At 43.2% G+C, this 19,972-nt stretch overlaps 1 protein-coding gene across 2 annotated transcripts in view; it reads left to right on the forward strand.

Annotated features, from left to right (window-relative positions):
- Positions 1–19,972, forward strand: part of crebbpa (CREB binding protein a) — a 56,126-nt gene that overhangs the window by 13,595 nt on the left and 22,559 nt on the right. For both annotated transcript variants that reach the window (XM_049568228.1, XM_049568238.1), the window contains exons 2-5: positions 3,595–4,298; positions 11,301–11,480; positions 13,048–13,315; positions 19,275–19,388. In XM_049568228.1, coding sequence (XP_049424185.1) covers positions 3,595–4,298; positions 11,301–11,480; positions 13,048–13,315; positions 19,275–19,388 — 1,266 coding nt within the window. The remainder of the gene's footprint in view (positions 1–3,594; positions 4,299–11,300; positions 11,481–13,047; positions 13,316–19,274; positions 19,389–19,972) is intronic.

Below are 19,972 nucleotides of genomic sequence, written 5' to 3' on the forward strand. Positions count from 1 at the left end.
ATGTACTTTATTTTGAAAATTAACCGGATGTTTTATTGTGTTTCTGTGCACGACTTCCGGCCCCGCACGATCTGCTCTGTGCTGAATTGCTGCGTTGTGCTCCGGCGTCCGGCAAAAATAGAAGTCCTGCGTATCTGTTGCGGAGGGCTCTGGAGTGCGGGAGCTGAGACGGAGCCGAAACGCAGCACAGCCGCAGCTGGTGGAAACACACACATTGACTAGAATTGAATCCTATCCGCTCTGCTGCCGTGCCGGAGCGCAGACGCAACCAACACGCATCTGGTGGAAATTGGCCTTTACACACTGCTAGGGCTGTCAAAATTGCTCAAAAATGACGTTCGAATATTCCTTCTAAAAATAACTCATAGGTTCGAACCATTCGAATATTTTTTTTTCCGCATTATGTCCACAAGAGGGCAAACTAATACAAGGAAACATACTTGTATATGAAACATAACTACCTGTAGGTATTTTTATTTCAACATAAATGTCTTTGAAAACATTTACATACCTACACATTAAAACACATAAAACAATTATCTATAACATTACGTTATAAACGACCGCGGACCTCTCGCTCACGCCGCCCACGGAAGCGTTGCAAATAGCCTCGAAGCACCGGACCGTGACCGGCTCGTGCCCTGCAGCGATCGTTTCGGTGTCTGGTCTATTTTCTGCGCGAGCCGTGAGCGAATGTGTCAAGCTGGGTGATGGCGACAACAGCTGGGAGCAGAATCGCTTGTCGACCAGCGTGGAGAAATGTGCGTCTGATGCCAACGCCCACTTGCAAAGAGGACAGCTGCGGTGGTGTTTTTTTTCTCTTTCCACAATCCAATAGCAATTTTCACATTCGAAGGTCCAATTTTTTTTTCAAATTCGAATTTAGAATATTTGTTGACAGCCCTACATACTGCATACACAGAATATGGTAATATGGAACCAAGGGTTAAGGCTGTGCAGAGGACATTAAACCAGTATACCCTCGCAGTGAGCACAAGCAGTGACTTCCCCCAACTAGACAAGACACACGTGAATATAACAGATTAATTAGAAAGGTGGTTTTCATGGTCAAGGCTAGTCCCGATGCTCACAAACCTCCCATCTTTTCTCGCTCTCTTAGTCACTCCATCCCAAACAAATCATGGCTCCCAAGGCTCACGGCATTATGCTCACACCTCTGGATAGTGTGACATAAATATTCCTCCTCCACCCAGCAGGAACCCTTTAGTGCTGCTGGATTCTCTCTCTTGTCACACTATGTTTGTCAGCCAGTAGTGATGCTCTTACTATCATGCTGCATCTTGTTTCTGTGTCTTGTGCTGCATGGACAAGGCCACAGTGCAGCACCAGTTAGCGTGTTGGCTCATTAATATCCCATAATTGGGAATGTTTGTGAACATTTGGACGGAAGAGGAGGGTCAGCTGAGTAGTGATGCTGGGTTTAAGTGCATGTGCCAGATATGATGTCATTGTGTACATTGTGCCAAGTGTGATGGCTCTGCAAGTTGCTGCAGTGCACATCCAGATTCTTTTAAATAGGTACCTACTGCTCCCATTGGGCTTTTTTGACAAGACTACAAATACTGCTAAAAGTAAAATAATGCCAGGGTTCAACGCTAAGTTTTTTTTTTCACTTGCCCGGTAAAAATTGTTTAATTTAAGCAGCTATCAAATAACAAAGACTGCAGTTATTTTTATGTTACGTAATCTTTATTCACACTGTATTTATTAATTGAAATAACATATGTCATGTATCGTAGCTTAATTCCTACACAAAAATGACCGTGTCAGGGCTTAAAGTGAAAAATTTGTCAATCGTTCTCCATCTATAATTTTGCGCCCTACTTGAGCCATGCCCACCTGTATGTATTTTTCACCCCTCTCTCCAGTTTTGCTGTATCAACACTGGGTTTAATATATTTTGCTTCCATCTCTCTGCCCTGCTCTGCTCTACTTCAACGCTACTTAGCTCTCTCTCTACTCTACCAGTAGACTACCACATCCACTTGTTGCACAAAACGCACACAACAGTGTTTCCCCTAGGAAGGAGTTGTAGCAGCAGAGGTGAAGCACACGCATGAAAAATAATTTTCACATGCGTGAAACTTTTTGTATGCTTGCAAAGCACAGCCTCCTGGGATGTTTCTATGTATCTACTGGCACCAGAAGGACTCTTTAGGACTAAGTACATACAGTACATGTGTGCACAGTATGAGCAGGTGAAATGTCTGTCTAGCTTACATACGAGGTGTCTCAAGATTTAGGAACATACAATTTTACTGAATATGATGAAAGTAAAAAGTCACATGACATGCCGCTGTTTTGTGCTATGACCTATTTAAGTGCTGGAAGTTGTTATTTACGTGACAACGCCTGAACGCAACACAAGCTCAGCACGAGCGCCCTGCTGCGCTGCTGTGCGAGCAGCTGTTTGTCTGTGCGTAACAGCAGTCTGTTGCTGGTTATTTACGCACTGTCCACAACAATAACTTTGTCAGCTGACAAACTGCACCGGGTTCGGGGTCAGGTTTGGTCAGGAAAATGCGGCCTGAGCCGCTCTAGCATGCTCACCTGTGTGTGGCGGAACTCCGCCGTGCGCGATACAGAGAGCAGAGGAGAATTGTTAACGCGTGACCATGTAGAGACAGAAATTACACGATGACATAACACCATAAATAGTATATTGTTATGTTATCATATAAAGCGTCCATTGCGCAAAATAATATCAATGGGGGCTGTGGGCAGGACATTGTTACACAGCGTGTGCCTGTGACTTCAGGCAGAGAGACCGCTGCATCAGAGCCGAAGGAGCACATTTTAAAATACATTTATTTTATCAATAAGTTATTAACTTTTAGTGTTTTTAGCAACTTGCCCAATCAGGCAAGTGAGTTGTTAGTTTACATGCCCGACCTTGAGTTTTACTTGCCCCAGGCAATCGGGCAATTGTTATTGTTGAGCCCTGAATGCATTTATTATTTACTAGATTAGTATCAAATTGTTAAAGGATATTCAACTGTTTAACCTTGGTTTCATTATAATACATTTGTTATTCCAAATATTTGACTGCTTTCTTTACATTGATTGCATAAAGGCATTGAAGTATGAATATTTGATTTAAGTTTTGAGTTCACAGTGCATTACACCTCCTTGTTATTTAGGAGTTGCTGGTATGGTCTGCCATTTATATGGTAACACTCGTTGACCTGTTGCTTCTTCATAGAATGTTTTGTTTGTACTTCCCCTGGTGTTTTGGCGAATACTGCAGTGAACAACACTTGGCCATGGTGTGTTGCACGAGTATAAACCCGGCTTTAACGGGTTATTTGTTTTATTGGACAGATAGGGTCATATGTGCTGAATTGTAAATTGAGTGATGATAGTTGGAAAAAGAGGAGATACTTAGAAGTGCTAATTCTTCCACGGGATTATTTGATGGACCATAAAGGCAGTGTCGACTAGGAGAGTAAATTTTCCTTACACGTATTTTCAAAATGATTTTATGCAATTTTTTTTAAAGCAATCAAATGTGGCACACATCTCTAAAATCTGATCAATAAATCTACGTTTTCTTTTCTCTTCCTTCTCTCGTAGATCTGGGGTCACTACCCTGGGATGATTTGGAGAATGACCTTCCAGATGAGTTGATCCCTAATGGAGATCTGAGCTTGATGGGTGGGATGCCTTCCAACGGTGGAGCAGCACCTGGAGCTGGTGGGCCAGCTGGCGCCTCTGTTGTACCGGATGCAGCCGCCAAGCACAAGCAGCTCTCAGAGCTCCTTCGAGCAGGTAGCACCTCCAGTATCACGGGGGCAGGGCTGAACTCGGCTAGCCCCCAGCCAGGCAATATGGGGCCTCAGCTGGGCACACCACTGAGGAAGAGCCCCCTTGGCCAGGGTTCCCCCAACAACCACCCGTCCCCCCAGGCCCAAAAAGCAGGAACCCCAACGGGAGTAGCAGGACAGAACAACAACAATAACACTGCAACAATGGGCTTGAACACAACAGGCTTCAGCCAAGCCATGATTAACAATAGCCAGGGCCACGCTGGACTCCTGGGCCAGGGAGGGCAATCCCAACCTGGCCAGGTAATGAATGGCGGTCTCGTACCTGAAGCTGGCAGAGGGCGGGGAGCAGGGGTGGCAGGCCTGCAGTACCAGGGACAGACAATGCAGGGAGCTGCTCCAGGACCAGGAGGAGCAGGGAGTGCGTTGGCAGAAACACTCACCCAAGGAGGCCAGCAGATGGGGGCTCATGCCACCCTCGGTGCAGCCCAGCAGGCAGGCAACATGAACAAGGTGAGTCACACACCTATTTTCCACCACACACCCATTTTCCATCACTGTTTGTTAATTATAGTCTTTGTGAATGTGTATTTTGAGGCTAGAATGTATTGAGGCATACATGGAACATGTTGTTGGCTGATTCATTATTCACACAAAATTGTTACTGTGTGTCATTTGTGCATTGTGTGGATGGTGGGTGGTAGCTGAAAACCGTTTTAATTTGGGACACAAATAAATGTAATGCGTTTGGAATGGTGTAGGCCTCTGACAACTTTAAAAGTTGAGTGGTGCTGATTCCAGCCCCCCAAACGGCACCCCTCACCCCCCCTTTTAAGGTCAAGTTAATTTTATTTATTTTTATTTTCTATATAGTGCCAGATCCCAACAGAAGTCATTTAAGGTTACCTTTCCTATAGAACAGGTCTATACCTTGTCCTGTTATTAAACAAACTAAATAGCCTTACGTTATTTATCTTATTTACACGACGGCATGTCATTTCTATCTCTACATGGTCACGCATTTACAGTTCTCCTCTGCTCTCTGTATTGTGCATGGCGTAGTTCCGCACTAGAGCACAGCTTGGGCCGCATTTTCCCGACCGAACCCCACCTGAGTCCAAGACAATTATAATTGAGTCCAGCCCAAACCCGACAGACTTTCTGATTTTTAAGTCCAAACCTGACTGGAAGCTGACACAGTTTGTTACCTGACATAGTTATTGTTATGGACAGTGTGTAAATGACTATCAAAAGACTGCTGTTACGCACAGTCAAACACGCCGCTTGCACAGCAGCGCAGTGCAGCACGACACTGTACACATACAATTGGAGCGGAGCCTATGTTGCATTCTGGTGTTGTCACGTAAATAACAAATTCCAGCACTTGAATAGGCCATAGCATAGCACAGCAGCATGTGAAGTGGGCCGAACCTGACAGTAGCTACCCTCTCACAAAACATTGCTCTGCAGCACCACTAGTTGTCAGAAACTCCACAGGATACCTTATAACTGTTTTGTTTTACCTGTTTTTTTCACCTCTTTTCTTACAAATTTGGTATCGCCAAAGGATGTGTACTGTGGTCGTTAGTCACTGCCAACTCCGCAAAACAATTTGTCTGACAAAGACAGCTATATGCTTCCTCTGATAATTCATTACGTCACCACTTCTGAATGTAGGGGCTTGTTATTCTGCCTCTGGCAGCAGCTCTAGGTACATGGCAAACTGGCAAATCCAACCTCATGCTGAATTTTTATAACCAATCAAGCAACTTCAGTCCTCATATTAGAGTGGGGCCATAGTCTGCATGCAGTGGTTAATTTTTAAAAATGCATTTGTGAATATTTGATGTCAGCTTTTTTTATAGCTCTTAATTGGCTGGTTGATGACAGTGGAGATGCTTCATGACTGTCCATGACACCACTCACACTTTGTCTTAAATGACTGGCCCAACTCCAAATTGCTTCTTGCATATGCATCTGTATCTGTACGCTCTGCTGGCTGCTTTGGTGGTTCATCTGCACAGTCTTCTCTCCCTCTTCACTCATTTTCACTGCTCTGATTGTTCAGAAATGAAATGTACACTCCACACTTGGCAGCTCTACTCTCGCGTTTGGCAAGGAGCTAATATTGACAATGCTGTCAACTGCTCAGTCATTGTTATGATTTGTCTTGGGACTATAAATTATGTGCGCTCGTGTGAGTTCACAGTGTCATTGGCTGCTTGTATGTAAGCTTGCCACCAATGTGGTTTCACAGGAAATCGGTAGGAAGCCATCTATTTTATTGGCTGGGTGTACAGCCAAGACACTGGAGCCGTACGTAACCACAACACATACACAGATCCTACTGAGGAGAAACTTGGACAGATAGTGAATGTGTGTTTTGAGATTCATTCTCATTCTTCATTCATTCATAGAGTATGTACACATGCTTTAACCACAAGAAAGATTAAAGCTGATGCAGAGGCATGACTGTCAGCATATGCAGGAAAAGGCATATGCGTGTGTGTCGAAAGCTTAGTCGGTCTCCTGTGATTATCATGTCACCAACATCTCTAAAGATGATAACCACTAGACCCAATCTGTGTGTGTGGCTTCATCTATCGTGCTTTAATCGTAGGTTGTAAATCTCTTTCTGGGTATTTGTGTTGGTTAGAGGCCGCTGTCACTCCTTCCCGCCCTATGCTCCTTTTGTATTGTATGTGCATAAACACTCCCTTTGCGTTCTCTGGCCTATAGGATGGCTTGCCCTGTCAGTCACGTAGGGAAAGACGGCTATTGTAAACCACTTAATCAGTTAGAATGACAGGGGGCGAGTGCAATGAGGAAGAAGGAGGGAGGGAAGCTCCGCTGAATAGTCTGGCCTGGCAGCAGAGCATTGAGATGATAGTTGGCAACTGTCCTGCCTGCTGATGTGTGGCGTGTGTCAGAGAGCGGGGGACTGAATGAGAGGAGCGAAACAGAGGGGGCGTGCGTTTGTGTGTGTGCAACTGTGTGTGTCCGCCTGCTCAGCTGTGTTGAAAGGTTGCCAGTGTCTGGTCGACTCAGCTGGGTCTTTTTTATCTGGTCTGTTGGAGCGGTGTCAACAGCCTGAGGGGATACAGCCTGGCCTGGCATGGCAGAGTCTGGTCTGGTCTCCCAGCAGCTCTGTGGATGGGAGAGCGGCAGCAAGTTGATCAGTGTGTTAAGCATGGCACTAACGAGGATTTTATTCCCCCAGGTGCCTCACATCTTAATGTATGCTGTCACGGATCTTGTTGAGGGTCATCTTTGTGGGTAAACTCAAACTGATAAATGAATGCTGTGATGATAAATTTTCTGGAAATTCAACTGAGAAATCGTACATGTAGATAAAATAATACATGTCTCTCAAATCAAAGTATCTGTCTTGTTGAGCTAAAATTCACCAATGTCTAAATGCAACCATAAATACTGACGTACCTCAGTATTAGTATATAAAAATTGATGGTTAACAGATTTCTATGATCTCACATAGGACTCAACAATGTGGTCATGATATGGTTAAAATTAATTTTGCCCTATCACAGTTTATCACGATATAAATGTGTGCAAAATCATGAGTTAAACTCTTACATAAAGTTGTTCGGATATGATACTAGTATCAGAAATGCCTGTGATACTGCCTGAAATGCTAGGTCTGGTATCAGCAAGTATGTGAGTCTATGAACTGATCAAATACCACGTAATTTATTAATAAACTTTGAAGTGGTTTCCAACCTTAGTAACACAGCAGCGTTAGTGGAAATCAGTCCTTGGCTGCTTTAAAACACACCAAGTTGAACTATGCAGCCACTGGCAACTACTGCTGTACATTGATGAAGAAGAATTGATTTCCGGTAAGTCTTGTAACATAAGCTGTCAGCAAAATGCCAGCAATTGTGTAGTATTTTTTATCAAGTTCGTCTAGTGTTAAGGCAACGTATACAACCAGTCAGCCATCAGTCAATGCTTTGAGCTCTTTGTCATGTTCCTCTGGCCATTCCTGAGAAGTTTTTGTAGGCCGGCATGGCATGGTCCTTTTGGGGGGGGGGGGGACTGCATTTGGAGAGTGTTGTTGCCATGAAGGGGGGTACTGCATTTGGAGAGTGTTGTTGCCATGAAGGGGGGTACTTGATCTGCAACAGTGTTTGGGTGGGTTGAGTGTGTCAAGTGGCATCCACATGAATGCCAGGACCAAAAGTTTCCCAGCAGAACATTGCTTTGTAACAAAATGGTCAATGTTATTCACTTCACTTGTCAGTGGTTTTAAAGTTTTGGCTGATCGGTGTACAGCATGTAAGACTTAAGTTTTGAGTAGTGAGCTTGGACCATACCATTCAATATGGATAGCAATCATTTCACCTCCATACAGGGTTAGTAGTTTACATTTACTGCTGTTAATTGTTTTTCGGATCAGTAATTAGTATTGGTCGATACCCATGTTCAGGTGTTGGTATCAGGAAGGAGAAATATTTTTGGACCAACTCTCCTCTCACAGTACATGCTGCTTTCCCGAGTGTATGAAGTTAGTTTGTGAACCCCGATTAACTGAGAAACTTTGAAACTTGCTATATTAATTGCTACAGTCCAGGAAGATCTTGAATTTAGGACTGCTAAGTAGGGTTGTCCCATGAAAGTCTGAGATTCGGATCATCGATCGGAGACCCCTCAGCAGGGTTCGACATAAGCAATGGCCCGGGGCCAATCAAAAAGTATGTTGGGCAAGTTAACTGACAGGTCACAGGCCCGCTCGGCATACTACCATGCCCCCATTTCTCCATATAAGGAAACCACTTGCCTAGAGTTGATTCATGAATGAAGGAAGCGGTTACGCAAGGAGAGAAGTAGTAAATTTCACAGTTTGTTAGAAGCAATGGCGCCGGGTCTTACAGGAATGCCATGGGTCATTGTAAGATTGTGGAGGACACAGCATGCCAGGATGATCTTGCACACCTTCTCAGGGGTATAAAATAGTTTGCCACCGGCCATATCTGATCCAAACACATCCAACGGCCCTTAAGCATGCCAAAAGTGCGCTCTACGGCGCGTGTGTGGGCATGTATGTTATTATAGCGCACGTCTTGAGGGGTGTCAGGGTTTGTGTATGGTATCAGCCATGTTTTAAGGCCATATGCCTGGTCACCCAAACAATATAACATTTTAACATTAACGGAATAGAGACTTACTGAAAATACTAACTTAAAACAATTGAAATAAAAGACTAGAACAAAAGATGCTCACCAACAAGCCATCCACTTCTCACAGCCCCTGCCTCCAAACGCATTCCCACTGTACTGTTTTGCAAAATAAATGAGTCGTGGGTGCCTCCTGGCCAGCGGGCCACAGCCTTAAGGATATGGCAGTCGGCATTACAGATCATCTGCACGTTGATGGAGTGATAGTTTTTCTGTTCATGTTATTGTTAATATTTTAATTGTCACAATGATGAGGGTCAACGTGTGTCAATTTCATGGTAATTTAATCCATTTGGCCAATATATTAGTAAATTAATTATTTTAAAAAATGTTAGTTAAATCTTTTTTTCATGAATGTGGTTTTATAGACTCTGCATGTACTTAAAAGGTATGTTTGCATTTTCTAAGTCAGTTCGGCCTTCCTCATTTGTGTGTACGCATGGTCTGAGGCAGTTCTAAATTTGTTCGCAGAGTAAGAACAAATTTGGGTAAGAAAATATTGATGAATCCCGGATTTGTGCGTCAAATGATGGTACGCACAGTTTAAGCACAGATTTGTGCGTACACACTGTTTGTGAATGAGGCCCATTATCCTCTGCTTTGTGCTTGGAAGTGGTTAATTTATTGCTCACAACAACATAATACCATACAATCACTGGCTTTTGTTTGATATCCAAAATTGTGGCACATTTCTGTTCATTCTGTTTGTGTAGTTTGCTTGTTTACTACATTATGTCAATGTCACTGTGACACTGAATGTCTCGCTGAACCATTCTGTTCTGTTCAAATTTTTAAACACTGAAAAGTCGAATATGTAAGGGTTAATGCCCAACGAGGTGTCCATTATCAGAAATTAATGGACGACGCGGAGGCGTGAACCGTCCGATGCGAAGTCCATTTCCTATTTAAAATTAAATGCTACATTACTATTAATAGTGAAATTTGAAAGTGATATGGGTATGGCCATCATAGTGGCATTTGAAGGACGGAGATTGACAGATTGAGCACTGCTTGTTGGGACATTTGGAGACGACAAGATGTTGCTCCAGTCTCGTTTCTACTGCGCTGGTGGAGCCCAATAAGCCTGCAGGCTGCTCTCACACCGATGTCCCGTGACGGTCGTGATCTGACGAGTTTCCAGGCCGGTGTCATAGAGCCGACCTACAGCTGTGCTCCGGAGGCTGTCATCCAAATTATCAAATTCACGAAATAAATTAAATGAAAGGATAAAATCACTCATGATGCCCGTTGTAATCCGTTGCCTCTGCTCTGAGTCTCCGTTGCTATGGTTACAAACTAGCCGTTGAGCCAGCACAATAATTTAGAACCTGTCATCAGGCAATTTGACCGGAACGTCTTTTTAGCTGTCCTATAACACCTTTTAACGGACACCCTGCAACCAGTTAGAATTGAGTATTCACCCAGACCATGGTATAATAGTATTGAACAGCCAAATCTGATTCGACTGACATAATTCTGGTTGGGTAAAGTCCTACTGCCAAGTTTTGGTGATTCTCTGTCAAAGTGGAAAGGACAAAACACTGCCAAATAGGAGCCACATTTATCTGGTGGATCTGTAACATACCTACTGCAATGTTCACGTTTTTAACTATGTTGTTTCTCGTGGATCCTCTCCTTGTAAAATCTACTACCAACTAGCTTGAGAAGAGAAGGGAGTTGGCAGCGGAGGAGTTGGAGAAAAGGTTGGGAATGTTTTTGTAGTCAAGTACTGTAGAAGTCCCTCCTGCCAAAAGCTGGTGACATGCTGAGCTGTCATGGTGCCAGAGTATGGACTGGTTTAGACCAAACCAAGCCCAGTCATCCTGGCACAGTTATGATCGGGCCTGCATTGGCAGAGGGGGTCTTGTAGTGACAAATTGGCTTTGAAATTAAGGTGGAACCTTTGTTGGCATGCTGTTGCTGTTTTGACAAATGTAGGTGAATAATAACCCCCAACTAAAACATAATCCGTCATAACATCCAAGCTTCTGAAAATATAGTAAACTGTGCCTGTCTGCTGTTGAAGAACAGTGCTGAGTGTTACTCAGTTTAGTTTATCATACCGCATCTCTTTCAGATAGATGTTAGCTGCAAGTCAGGAGGTAGTCAGATGTAAAGACTAAATGACAAACAACTGATGGGACAGTGAGACACAAATCACATTAAAATTTTAATTATTTTATTTATGAACTCTGCGACCAAGCTCTTAATCAGGCCCTACAGGATTCTGGGCTATAAAGGAGATTGTTTTGTCATTCTGTGAAACCAATGCTGCTAAATTATTTGACTAACTTTTGTTATCGTATGTCTGTCTTTCCAGATGGGCCTGGGCAGCAATGGGGGTCCTTTTGGGGCCCAGCCCTACGGTCAGAGTGCCACAGGGCCAGGCCAGCAGCTAAACCCTCAGCAGCAGCTCCAGAACAAGGCTGCCCTCGCCAACAGCCTGCCACCCTTCCCCAGTGAGCTCAAAGGGGCCGCTGTCACTAGCGTGCCAAACATGGTTAGTGCTTGTTTCACATATTGAGACATTACCATACAGATAACACAGATGTTATTAGACACATATAAAGGCACATGAAAGTTACCAGTTTATTGATAAAATAAAGTCATTGCTCTGCTATTAAAAGTGGCCAGAATGTTGGGGCTAAAATGATAATCATAGATATTAAAATGATTGTTACTCACGCTGGGCTGTCTTGATAATTTGCAAATCTGTATCCAACCCTTCAACTTCAACAATGGACATGCTAATTTCCATCTGTAATCAGTGTTTTAACATTAACCATATTATACAATTAGAACTGTTGAAGCTGAAAGTGCTGTATTATCATTTTCATTCGGTGATAACAGAACTTGTGGAATGTTTTAAATCTTGCTTTGATTGGTGGGAATTGATTCATGATAATTGCTAGTTGACAGACCGTAATTGGGTGACTAATTTGCTCTTTTAGCTCCTTAGAACGATTGGACAATTGCCAAGAAGTCACTTGTTCTGTGTTCTCTCCTGGAAAGAAAGTCAGAAACCAAAGGAAATTGAAATTTTAGATTTTTTTTTTTTTTTTTTTGGTTTCATGTTGTCGTCCCCTAGTTTTGCATTTATTCAGGAGAATACCAGTATCTGTCCTGTAGATGGTGACCTTATTTTGATAGAGCTAATTAAATGTTGCATCGAGCAGTAACCTCAGCGTTCTATCACAGGCAGAACAGACACACTCACTGAGCCAGACGACCGTATGCTACACAATCGCCACAGACTCTGTGCAACAAACACATTAACTTTCATTACGTTACATACATTAGCAAATCTCCTTCTTATCTAACTTACAAACATGAACACGTCTTGTCCTGTTCTTAGCTTGTTGAATGAGCGACCGTTGCCAGCACACTGTCTGCCCATGACATGTAGCCAACAGTGCTGATTTCTATACTTTGTCTCCCGTTCACTACACAGCAGCCTGGCCGCCTGTCAGCTGCTGTCAATCAAACACAGCCATCGACAAGCCCCTCCAATGGGCTGAGACAAAAAGGAATATGTATGAAATTTCACCAATGACATTTTTTCATCCTTGGATAATGAAAAACAGTTAACGGTACATTTTAACACTGACATTAGTTGTGACCACACAGGGGATGACTAAATGTGCTTCCCATTGGATGTTATAGCTTCATGAAATGCCAGAGGGACAGCCCTGAAGGCTACTGAACAAATACAGAGGCTGATTTACCACTTAAAGTCAAAGTGTCTAGGTTTTTAACAGTTGTATCTTGTGTTTCACTTCAGATAAAGTGATAGAAATGTGTGCAACTCCTGATACTGAACGTGTTGGTATTGGCGCATGGGGAAAAATGATCGAGTGAGCTGGCACATCATGACATTGTCTCAGGAATGGTGACATATGTGCTCTCCAATATGTAGCATTTCAATAAAGACCAGACTTTTTTGTACTTAACCATGTTACGGTCAAGAATTTGCCCGTCTACAACTGTGGTATTGACAGCAGTGCTAGCAAAAATTAATCAAACCCACTAAAGCTCCGACATTTGTCTTTTCTTTGTCAACCATGCAGCAGCTCCAGCAGCAGCCTCAGCAGCAGGCAGCGATGCTCCCACTGGCCGGTGGCGGAGGTGTGGCAGTGCCTTCGGCAGGCCCCACAGCCGACCCAGAGAAGCGCAAGCTGATCCAGCAGCAGCTGGTCCTGCTGCTTCACGCACACAAGTGCCAGCGACGGGAGCAGGCCAACGGGGAGGTGAGGGCCTGCGCTCTGCCTCACTGCCGCACCATGAAGAACGTCCTCAACCACATGACCCACTGCCAGGCTGGCAAGTCCTGCCAGGGTGAGTAATAAAACCAAATTGATGATTTCCTGGGGTTGAAAAGTTAGTAGAAGTCAACACCCCTTTTTTACTGATTGAGACTTTGCTGCTGTGTAGTCACATTATTAAAGGGTTATGACAACATAAACTAAGTCCTTTCTTGCCAATATTTGATGTTCACGGCAATCCTGACGTAGTAAACCAATGCAGTCTGGTCATAAACCATTTAATGTAAAATCCCCAGCTTTGTTTGTTTCAAACTAGCTGTTGAAGAGACATCTGAATGGCACATTTTGGGATATGGCTTAGATCACATAACCAGCACTCACTGATATTTAAAAAATGACAATAAACAGAACTGTGTGCCGACTTGCTTATTGAAATATTGCTGCTGCGAATTGGTTGCAGCAGACTTTAAAAACAGTTAGAAAATCCTACTGTCCTTGTGAAATCAAAGGTGTTGCATTATTTTGCTTTCTTTAGCTCATGATTGCCCAAAAGTATATAGCTGTGACTAAAAAATGGACAGTGCATTGAACTGTCATTGACAAATCAATCTTAATGACCAATACATGGCAATAGTTTAAACTGCCTTAAGACTGAATTTCAAACTGTTTGTCTTTGTACAACTACACTTTCATGTCAGTCAGAGCACTATTGCTACTGTACTGGAGGCGTGTTGTCAGTCTACTTAAAAAAGACTAACCAAAAGTTGTGTTTTGGCTGTTTTAAACGAGTATAGTATATAGATTGAGAGCACTATATAAAACAAAAACTACTGGATATATAATTTATTACAGCCCTAATGTTCATATAACCTTGAGGCATGGTGTGGAAGGGTTTTACACCTACTACATTTAGAAAACAACAGCTGAAATGAACACCTACAACATCATGTAAAAAAAGCAAGCAATGGAAAACTGATAATAACATGAGGGGGAAAAAAGTACTTAAAAATGGCATCAACATAGATGGGGATTCCCTTGATGTTTGATAGGTTCAGTGGGTGTTAGGAGTGGGCAGTTAAGATTAAATGTTGATAACAAAATGTAACCAATTAATTTTTACCTTCAATCATAATAGACAGTATTATCAGTAGATGATGAAAAATGTCTTAGTTGGATGCAAGATGTAGTTTGGTCATATTTAGTGTAGGCCGTCATGATACTAGAAATTAAGTAGTTGATACCAGTATCAGGGAAATTCCAACACCAAATTCTATACCACAGTAAAATAAATAAATAAATCCCACCTGCTTAAACACACACTCCTTTTTTATAACTTTTGAATTAATGTAAGGTGAAAATTGTATTAATAATCCCCGATGATACACCTCAAACTCAAAGTACTAGTCTATGTGGGTTCATGATTTTGATATATTAATATATATAGTACAGGCCAAAAGTTTGGACACACCTCATTCAATGCGTTTTCTTTATTTTCATGACTATTTACATTGTAGATTCTCACTGAAGGCATCAAAACTATGAATGAACACGTGGAGTTATGTACTTAACAAAAAAAGGTGAAATAACTGAAAACATGTTTTATATTCTAGTTTCTTCAAAATAGCCACCCTTTGCTCTGATTACTGCTTTGCACACTCTTGGCATTCTCTCGATGAGCTTCAAGAGGTGGTCACCCGAAATGGTTTCCACTTCACAGGTGTGCCTTATCAGGGTTAATTAGTGGAATTTCTTGCTTTATCAATGGGGTTGGGACCATCAGTTGTGTTGTGCAGAAGTCAGGTTAATACACAGCCGACAGCCCTATTGGACAACTGTTAAAATTCATATTATGGCAAGAACCAATCAGCTAACTAAAGAAAAACGAGTGGCCATCATTACTTTAAGAAATGAAGGTCAGTCAGTCCGGAAAACTGCAAAAACTTTAAATGTGTCCCCAAGTGGAGTCGCAAAAACCATCAAGCGCTACAACGAAACTGGCACACATGAGGACCGACCCAGGAAAGGAAGACCAAGAGTCACCTCTGCTTCTGAGGATAAGTTCATCCGAGCCACCAGCCTCAGAAATCGCAAGTTAACAGCAGCTCAGATCAGAGACCAGATGAATGCCACACAGAGTTCTAGCAGCAGACCCATCTCTAGAACAACTGTTAAGAGGAGACTTCGCGAATCAGGCCTTCATGGTCAAATAGCTGCTAGGAAACCACTGCTAAGGAGAGGCAACAAGCAGAAGAGATTTGTTTGGGCCAAAAAACACAAGGAATGGACATTAGACCAGTGGAAATCTGTGCTTTGGTCTGATGAGTCCAAATTTGAGATCTTTGGTTCCAACCGCCGTGTCTTTGTGAGATGCAGAAAAGGTGAACGGATGGATTCCACATGCCTGGTTCCCACTGTGAAGCATGGAGGAGGAGGTGTGATGGTGTGGGGGTGTTTTGCTGGTGACACTGTTGGGGATTTATTCAAAATTGAAGGCACACTGAACCAGCATGGCTACCACAGCATCCTGCAGCGACATGCCATCCCATCCGGTTTGCGTTTAGTTGGACGATCATTTACTTTTTCAACAGGACAATGACCCCAAACACACCTCCAGGCTGTGTAAGGGCTATTTGACCAAGAAGGAGAGTGATGGAGTGCTGCGGCAGATGACCTGGCCTCCACAGTCACCGGACCTGAACCCAATCGAGATGGTTTGGGGTGAGCTGGACCGCAGAGTGAAGGCAAAGGGGCCAACAAGTGCTAAACACCTCTGGGAACTCCTTCAAGACTGTTGGAAAACCATTTCAGGTGACTACCTCTTGAAGCTCATCGAGGGAATGCCAAGAGTGTGCAAAGCAGTAATCAGAGCAAAGGGTGGCTATTTTGAAGAAACTAGAATATAAAACATGTTTTCAGTTATTTCACCTTTTTTTGTTAAGTACATAACTCCACATGTGTTCATTCATAGTTTTGATGCCTTCAGTGAGAATCTACAATGTAAATAGTCATGAAAATAAAGAAAAAACATTGAATGAGAAGGTGTGTCCAAACTTTTGGCCTGTAATGTATCCTACAGTATGTTAACATACTTCTCCTCCATTTTTGTTGTTGTTTAGCACTTGTACATGTAGGAGGTAATGGTTGGGCTGTTTGTCCTGCCCCTTCTCAACTTGTGTTTGACGGTTGGGTAAATGAGTGACACTGAAGAGCCCAGTCTTTTACCTCAAGCTGAAAAATTTTCAGCTCTCAGCAACCAGAGAAAAACTTCACATGTGCAGCGCTTAGCGCAGAATAGTGACACAGTGCCTTGTCATGCTGCTGTCGTTTGTAGCATAGTGTAAACGCAGCGCTTTTGTTGCAGAGAATTTAAAACCTAAGCTGGGCTCAGGAAAAAAAAACGCTTTTCAATGAGTTGAGGCAAAGCTGTTGCTGCGGCTGAAATTGTTGCTGTCTTTTACATGTTGTTTTTCCGTGCTAGTTGACGTTCTTCTTCTTCCTTTGGTATATAACGGCAGACTAGAACACTTCAAAGCATATAGGTTATTCGTCAGGTCAGGACGAAGTGCATCCCTAGACAACACAATACTCACCTCTTATTTGCTTGCCCACTTGTTAGCTAGGTCTGCTGTACCTCCCTTCGCCAGTATTCACCATTTGGTGATATGGTGTTTTTCTATCTGCTGTTGACCCTCTGACCTCTGCTCCTGTCCTTCCTGTTTCAGCACCAGAACTGCTCTATGGAAAGTTCCCCTCAAGCTACTCCCATTTATATTTGTCTTCATGTCATTGCTCTGGCCTTGAACTTAAATGCTTAAGTTAAAGTTCAAGCCAAACGTGCTTGGAGACCAAGGTGTGTTAAGTGTGAAGGGGTCTGTGTCTCAGCTCCCTGCATGCCAACTCATTTCCTCTTGCTCAGGATCACTGCATCTCTGTGCCAGTGAAATGCCCATGGAGAGAGCGACTTTGTTTCCCAACTCAGTTATCACCTCTAAGAATTTTAAATTATCTGATGTCCATTACTGAGCTTTTCCGTAGGCACTTGTAGCCACGCTGAGTGAAACCATGCTGCGTTGATTTGTGTTTTAATTATCAGTTTAAATGCACGAGTTGTGCCGAATCACACCCAGACAGACCATCTCCAGAGTCAAGCCAAAGAACGCCCAATTGTGGTTAGGTCAGATGAGCTTAATCATTATTATTGTCAACATTCAGTGACAATTCAGCAACATGTTTAAATATCCTCCGCTGCTATTGCTACACATTGCAGATACTTCATCTGTTTCAACTGGGTCTAAAAAAAAAAGCAAAGAGAAAAGAGAATGGCAAGCTCTTGGTCTGCAGATGAAACACAGGCCATGCTTGCTGTTTGGAGCGAGCCGAGAAGACCTTGGGCATGTGGTGTACATTGGTGCAGTGCTGAGAGAAAATTAAAAACTCTGACAACAATACAAAAGAGCTGCTGACCACAGTAAGCAGGGCAGACAGAGACATGTTCTGTTGGTTTAAATGCACAAGCACAACATCATTTAAGGACACACCTCAAAGCAGGTAGCCATCTTGTATGGAGATGCAAATCCCTGCTGTGCCTGGCTAACACGCTGAGTTAAACTAAATCACGCTAAGCCAGAACATGGATATGAAAAGGGACTGTGGAGTCTGCAGTATAACTAGTGCTTCAGTTAGCTTTGCCCCTCAGTCTGAGCTCCTTTGTTCATCACTGCATTCTGAATCTTCACAAAACCACCAACATGATTGCCCTGCTATGTTTGAGTCTTAGTCAATAGTATTGGCGTTCTTATAAAGATAATACAAGTTAAATTATGTTTATTTGTGCACAGTCCCAAAGCCAGGTCGTAGTTGTATATGGGGTAATATTTATAATTGCCAGGTGGCTTTAGCCTGCTGGTGATTTCTTGTCAGATTAGCTGCTTGCACATTAGCATGGCCTCAGATGAAATAAAGCGCCTCAGCTTGTTCAGTCACTCACCAGAAAATACCGAACAGGTTCCCTCTCCACCAGGCCAAACCCAACAGCCTTCCAAAAGTGGAAATTAGTGCATTGAGCTGAACTTGTGATCTTTGAGTTTTGGGCGTACACAGTTCGTTTCTCTGGTGTCTCTCATTAGCTCCGGATGTCCATCTGTCTCACCTTCTTTTAGGGTTTGGCTGATAAGCGATTGGCCTAACCCTAATGGCTGTCAGTCGTCAACCACTTAGCCCAAATTAGTGATTTAAAAGCTCCCGTCCACACCAACAGTGGGGCATGGGTTTGCGGTGGTGCTAATGACATTAATTGCGCATTGTAGGCTGCCAGACAGGTGAAGTGGTTGGCCTACTTTTTTAGCGACCAAGTTTGTCGATGTCATTGTGAAGATTTGTCACCGTCAGTGATCAGTATCAGCTCACATCTGCCCGGGCTTACTGCCGTCGTTTATTTATGTTAAATTCACTGGTTAATAAATATCACGGGTTCCGGCCAGCAAGTCAAAAAGTGACAAATTATTATTAACTCAACATTGCTTGCAATAGTCCGCCTTTCACCCCCACCCCTAACCCACCCTGCCATCACTCCATCTCAAGCACACACACTACTTTAGTCCTAATGCATAAAGCTGGCGGTTGTGGGTCAAGTTCAGGTGGTATATTAACGCATATTTTTGCATAGTTGGCCTCGCTAACACACTGCAGAACAAACCCAAACTAGATGTAAAAAAACCCCACCAGAAAATGGTTGTTTTATTCAGAATTTCCAAGATAAATGAGACAGTCATAACTTGGGATGTGACTATATCACTGCAATACTGCGTCCAAGTGACACTACTCTGGTGATGACATCATCACCATGGATAACCACCAAGCTGTGGTGATTTGTTGCTTTTTCACTGATATTGATCATGATATTGATTTCAAGTGATATTGCCACTCCGTAGTGTTGAGTATTTGGTGGTAAACGAATAAAGCAAACTGTTGGCACCAAGACCTTAAGCCCTGTGTCTCTTTCTCTCTCTCATTTCTTCCCCTTTTCTCTGCAGTGGCTCATTGTGCGTCGTCCAGACAGATCATCTCCCACTGGAAAAATTGCACACGACACGACTGTCCTGTTTGCCTGCCGCTGAAGAACGCCAGCGACAAGCGCACCCAGCAGCGTAAGTACAACTAGCAGGCTCCGGCCTGCTGTCGCTTGACCGTTGTCAAGTTGCTCAGCGTCACCACAGACACCAAACACAAGGCTGAATTACTTCCATTGAGTGTGTTGAACAAGCAGGACATCTAGACATGGCAAGCTCTGTGTTCGTATTACAAAGGCCTCAGTCTTTATGTCAGTCATTACGGTAGATTATGTTGGTATATGGAGCTTTGGCAGTCCATAGTGACAGAGAATTAGACCTGCTTGTGGCTTTGCTGAAACCGGCCAAAGAGGTTTGTGTGTAGAGTGTTTGTATATTTGACCATTCAGGCAATTTATTTGTAGGTTTGTGCCCCTCCACAATGACTAAACGTGTTCAGTGAGTAAGAGTGTGGTCCTGCTGGTCTTGTAATCTGACACACAGGAGGGATAGGAGTGTGATGCAGGGAGAGAGGGAGGAAACAGAGAGCGTGTGCTAGAGGTGTCCCGCTGAGCCATTGGCTGTTGGGCTGTTTACTGCTACTCCCCACCAGAGCAGAGCCGAGTTTGACACTCTCTCTGCCTCATACTAAAACTGTTTTTCTTTCTGATTTGTTTTTCCAC

The sequence above is a fragment of the Epinephelus fuscoguttatus genome, linkage group LG3 (assembly GCF_011397635.1).
Source record: "Epinephelus fuscoguttatus linkage group LG3, E.fuscoguttatus.final_Chr_v1".
Taxonomy (NCBI): domain Eukaryota; kingdom Metazoa; phylum Chordata; class Actinopteri; order Perciformes; family Serranidae; genus Epinephelus; species Epinephelus fuscoguttatus.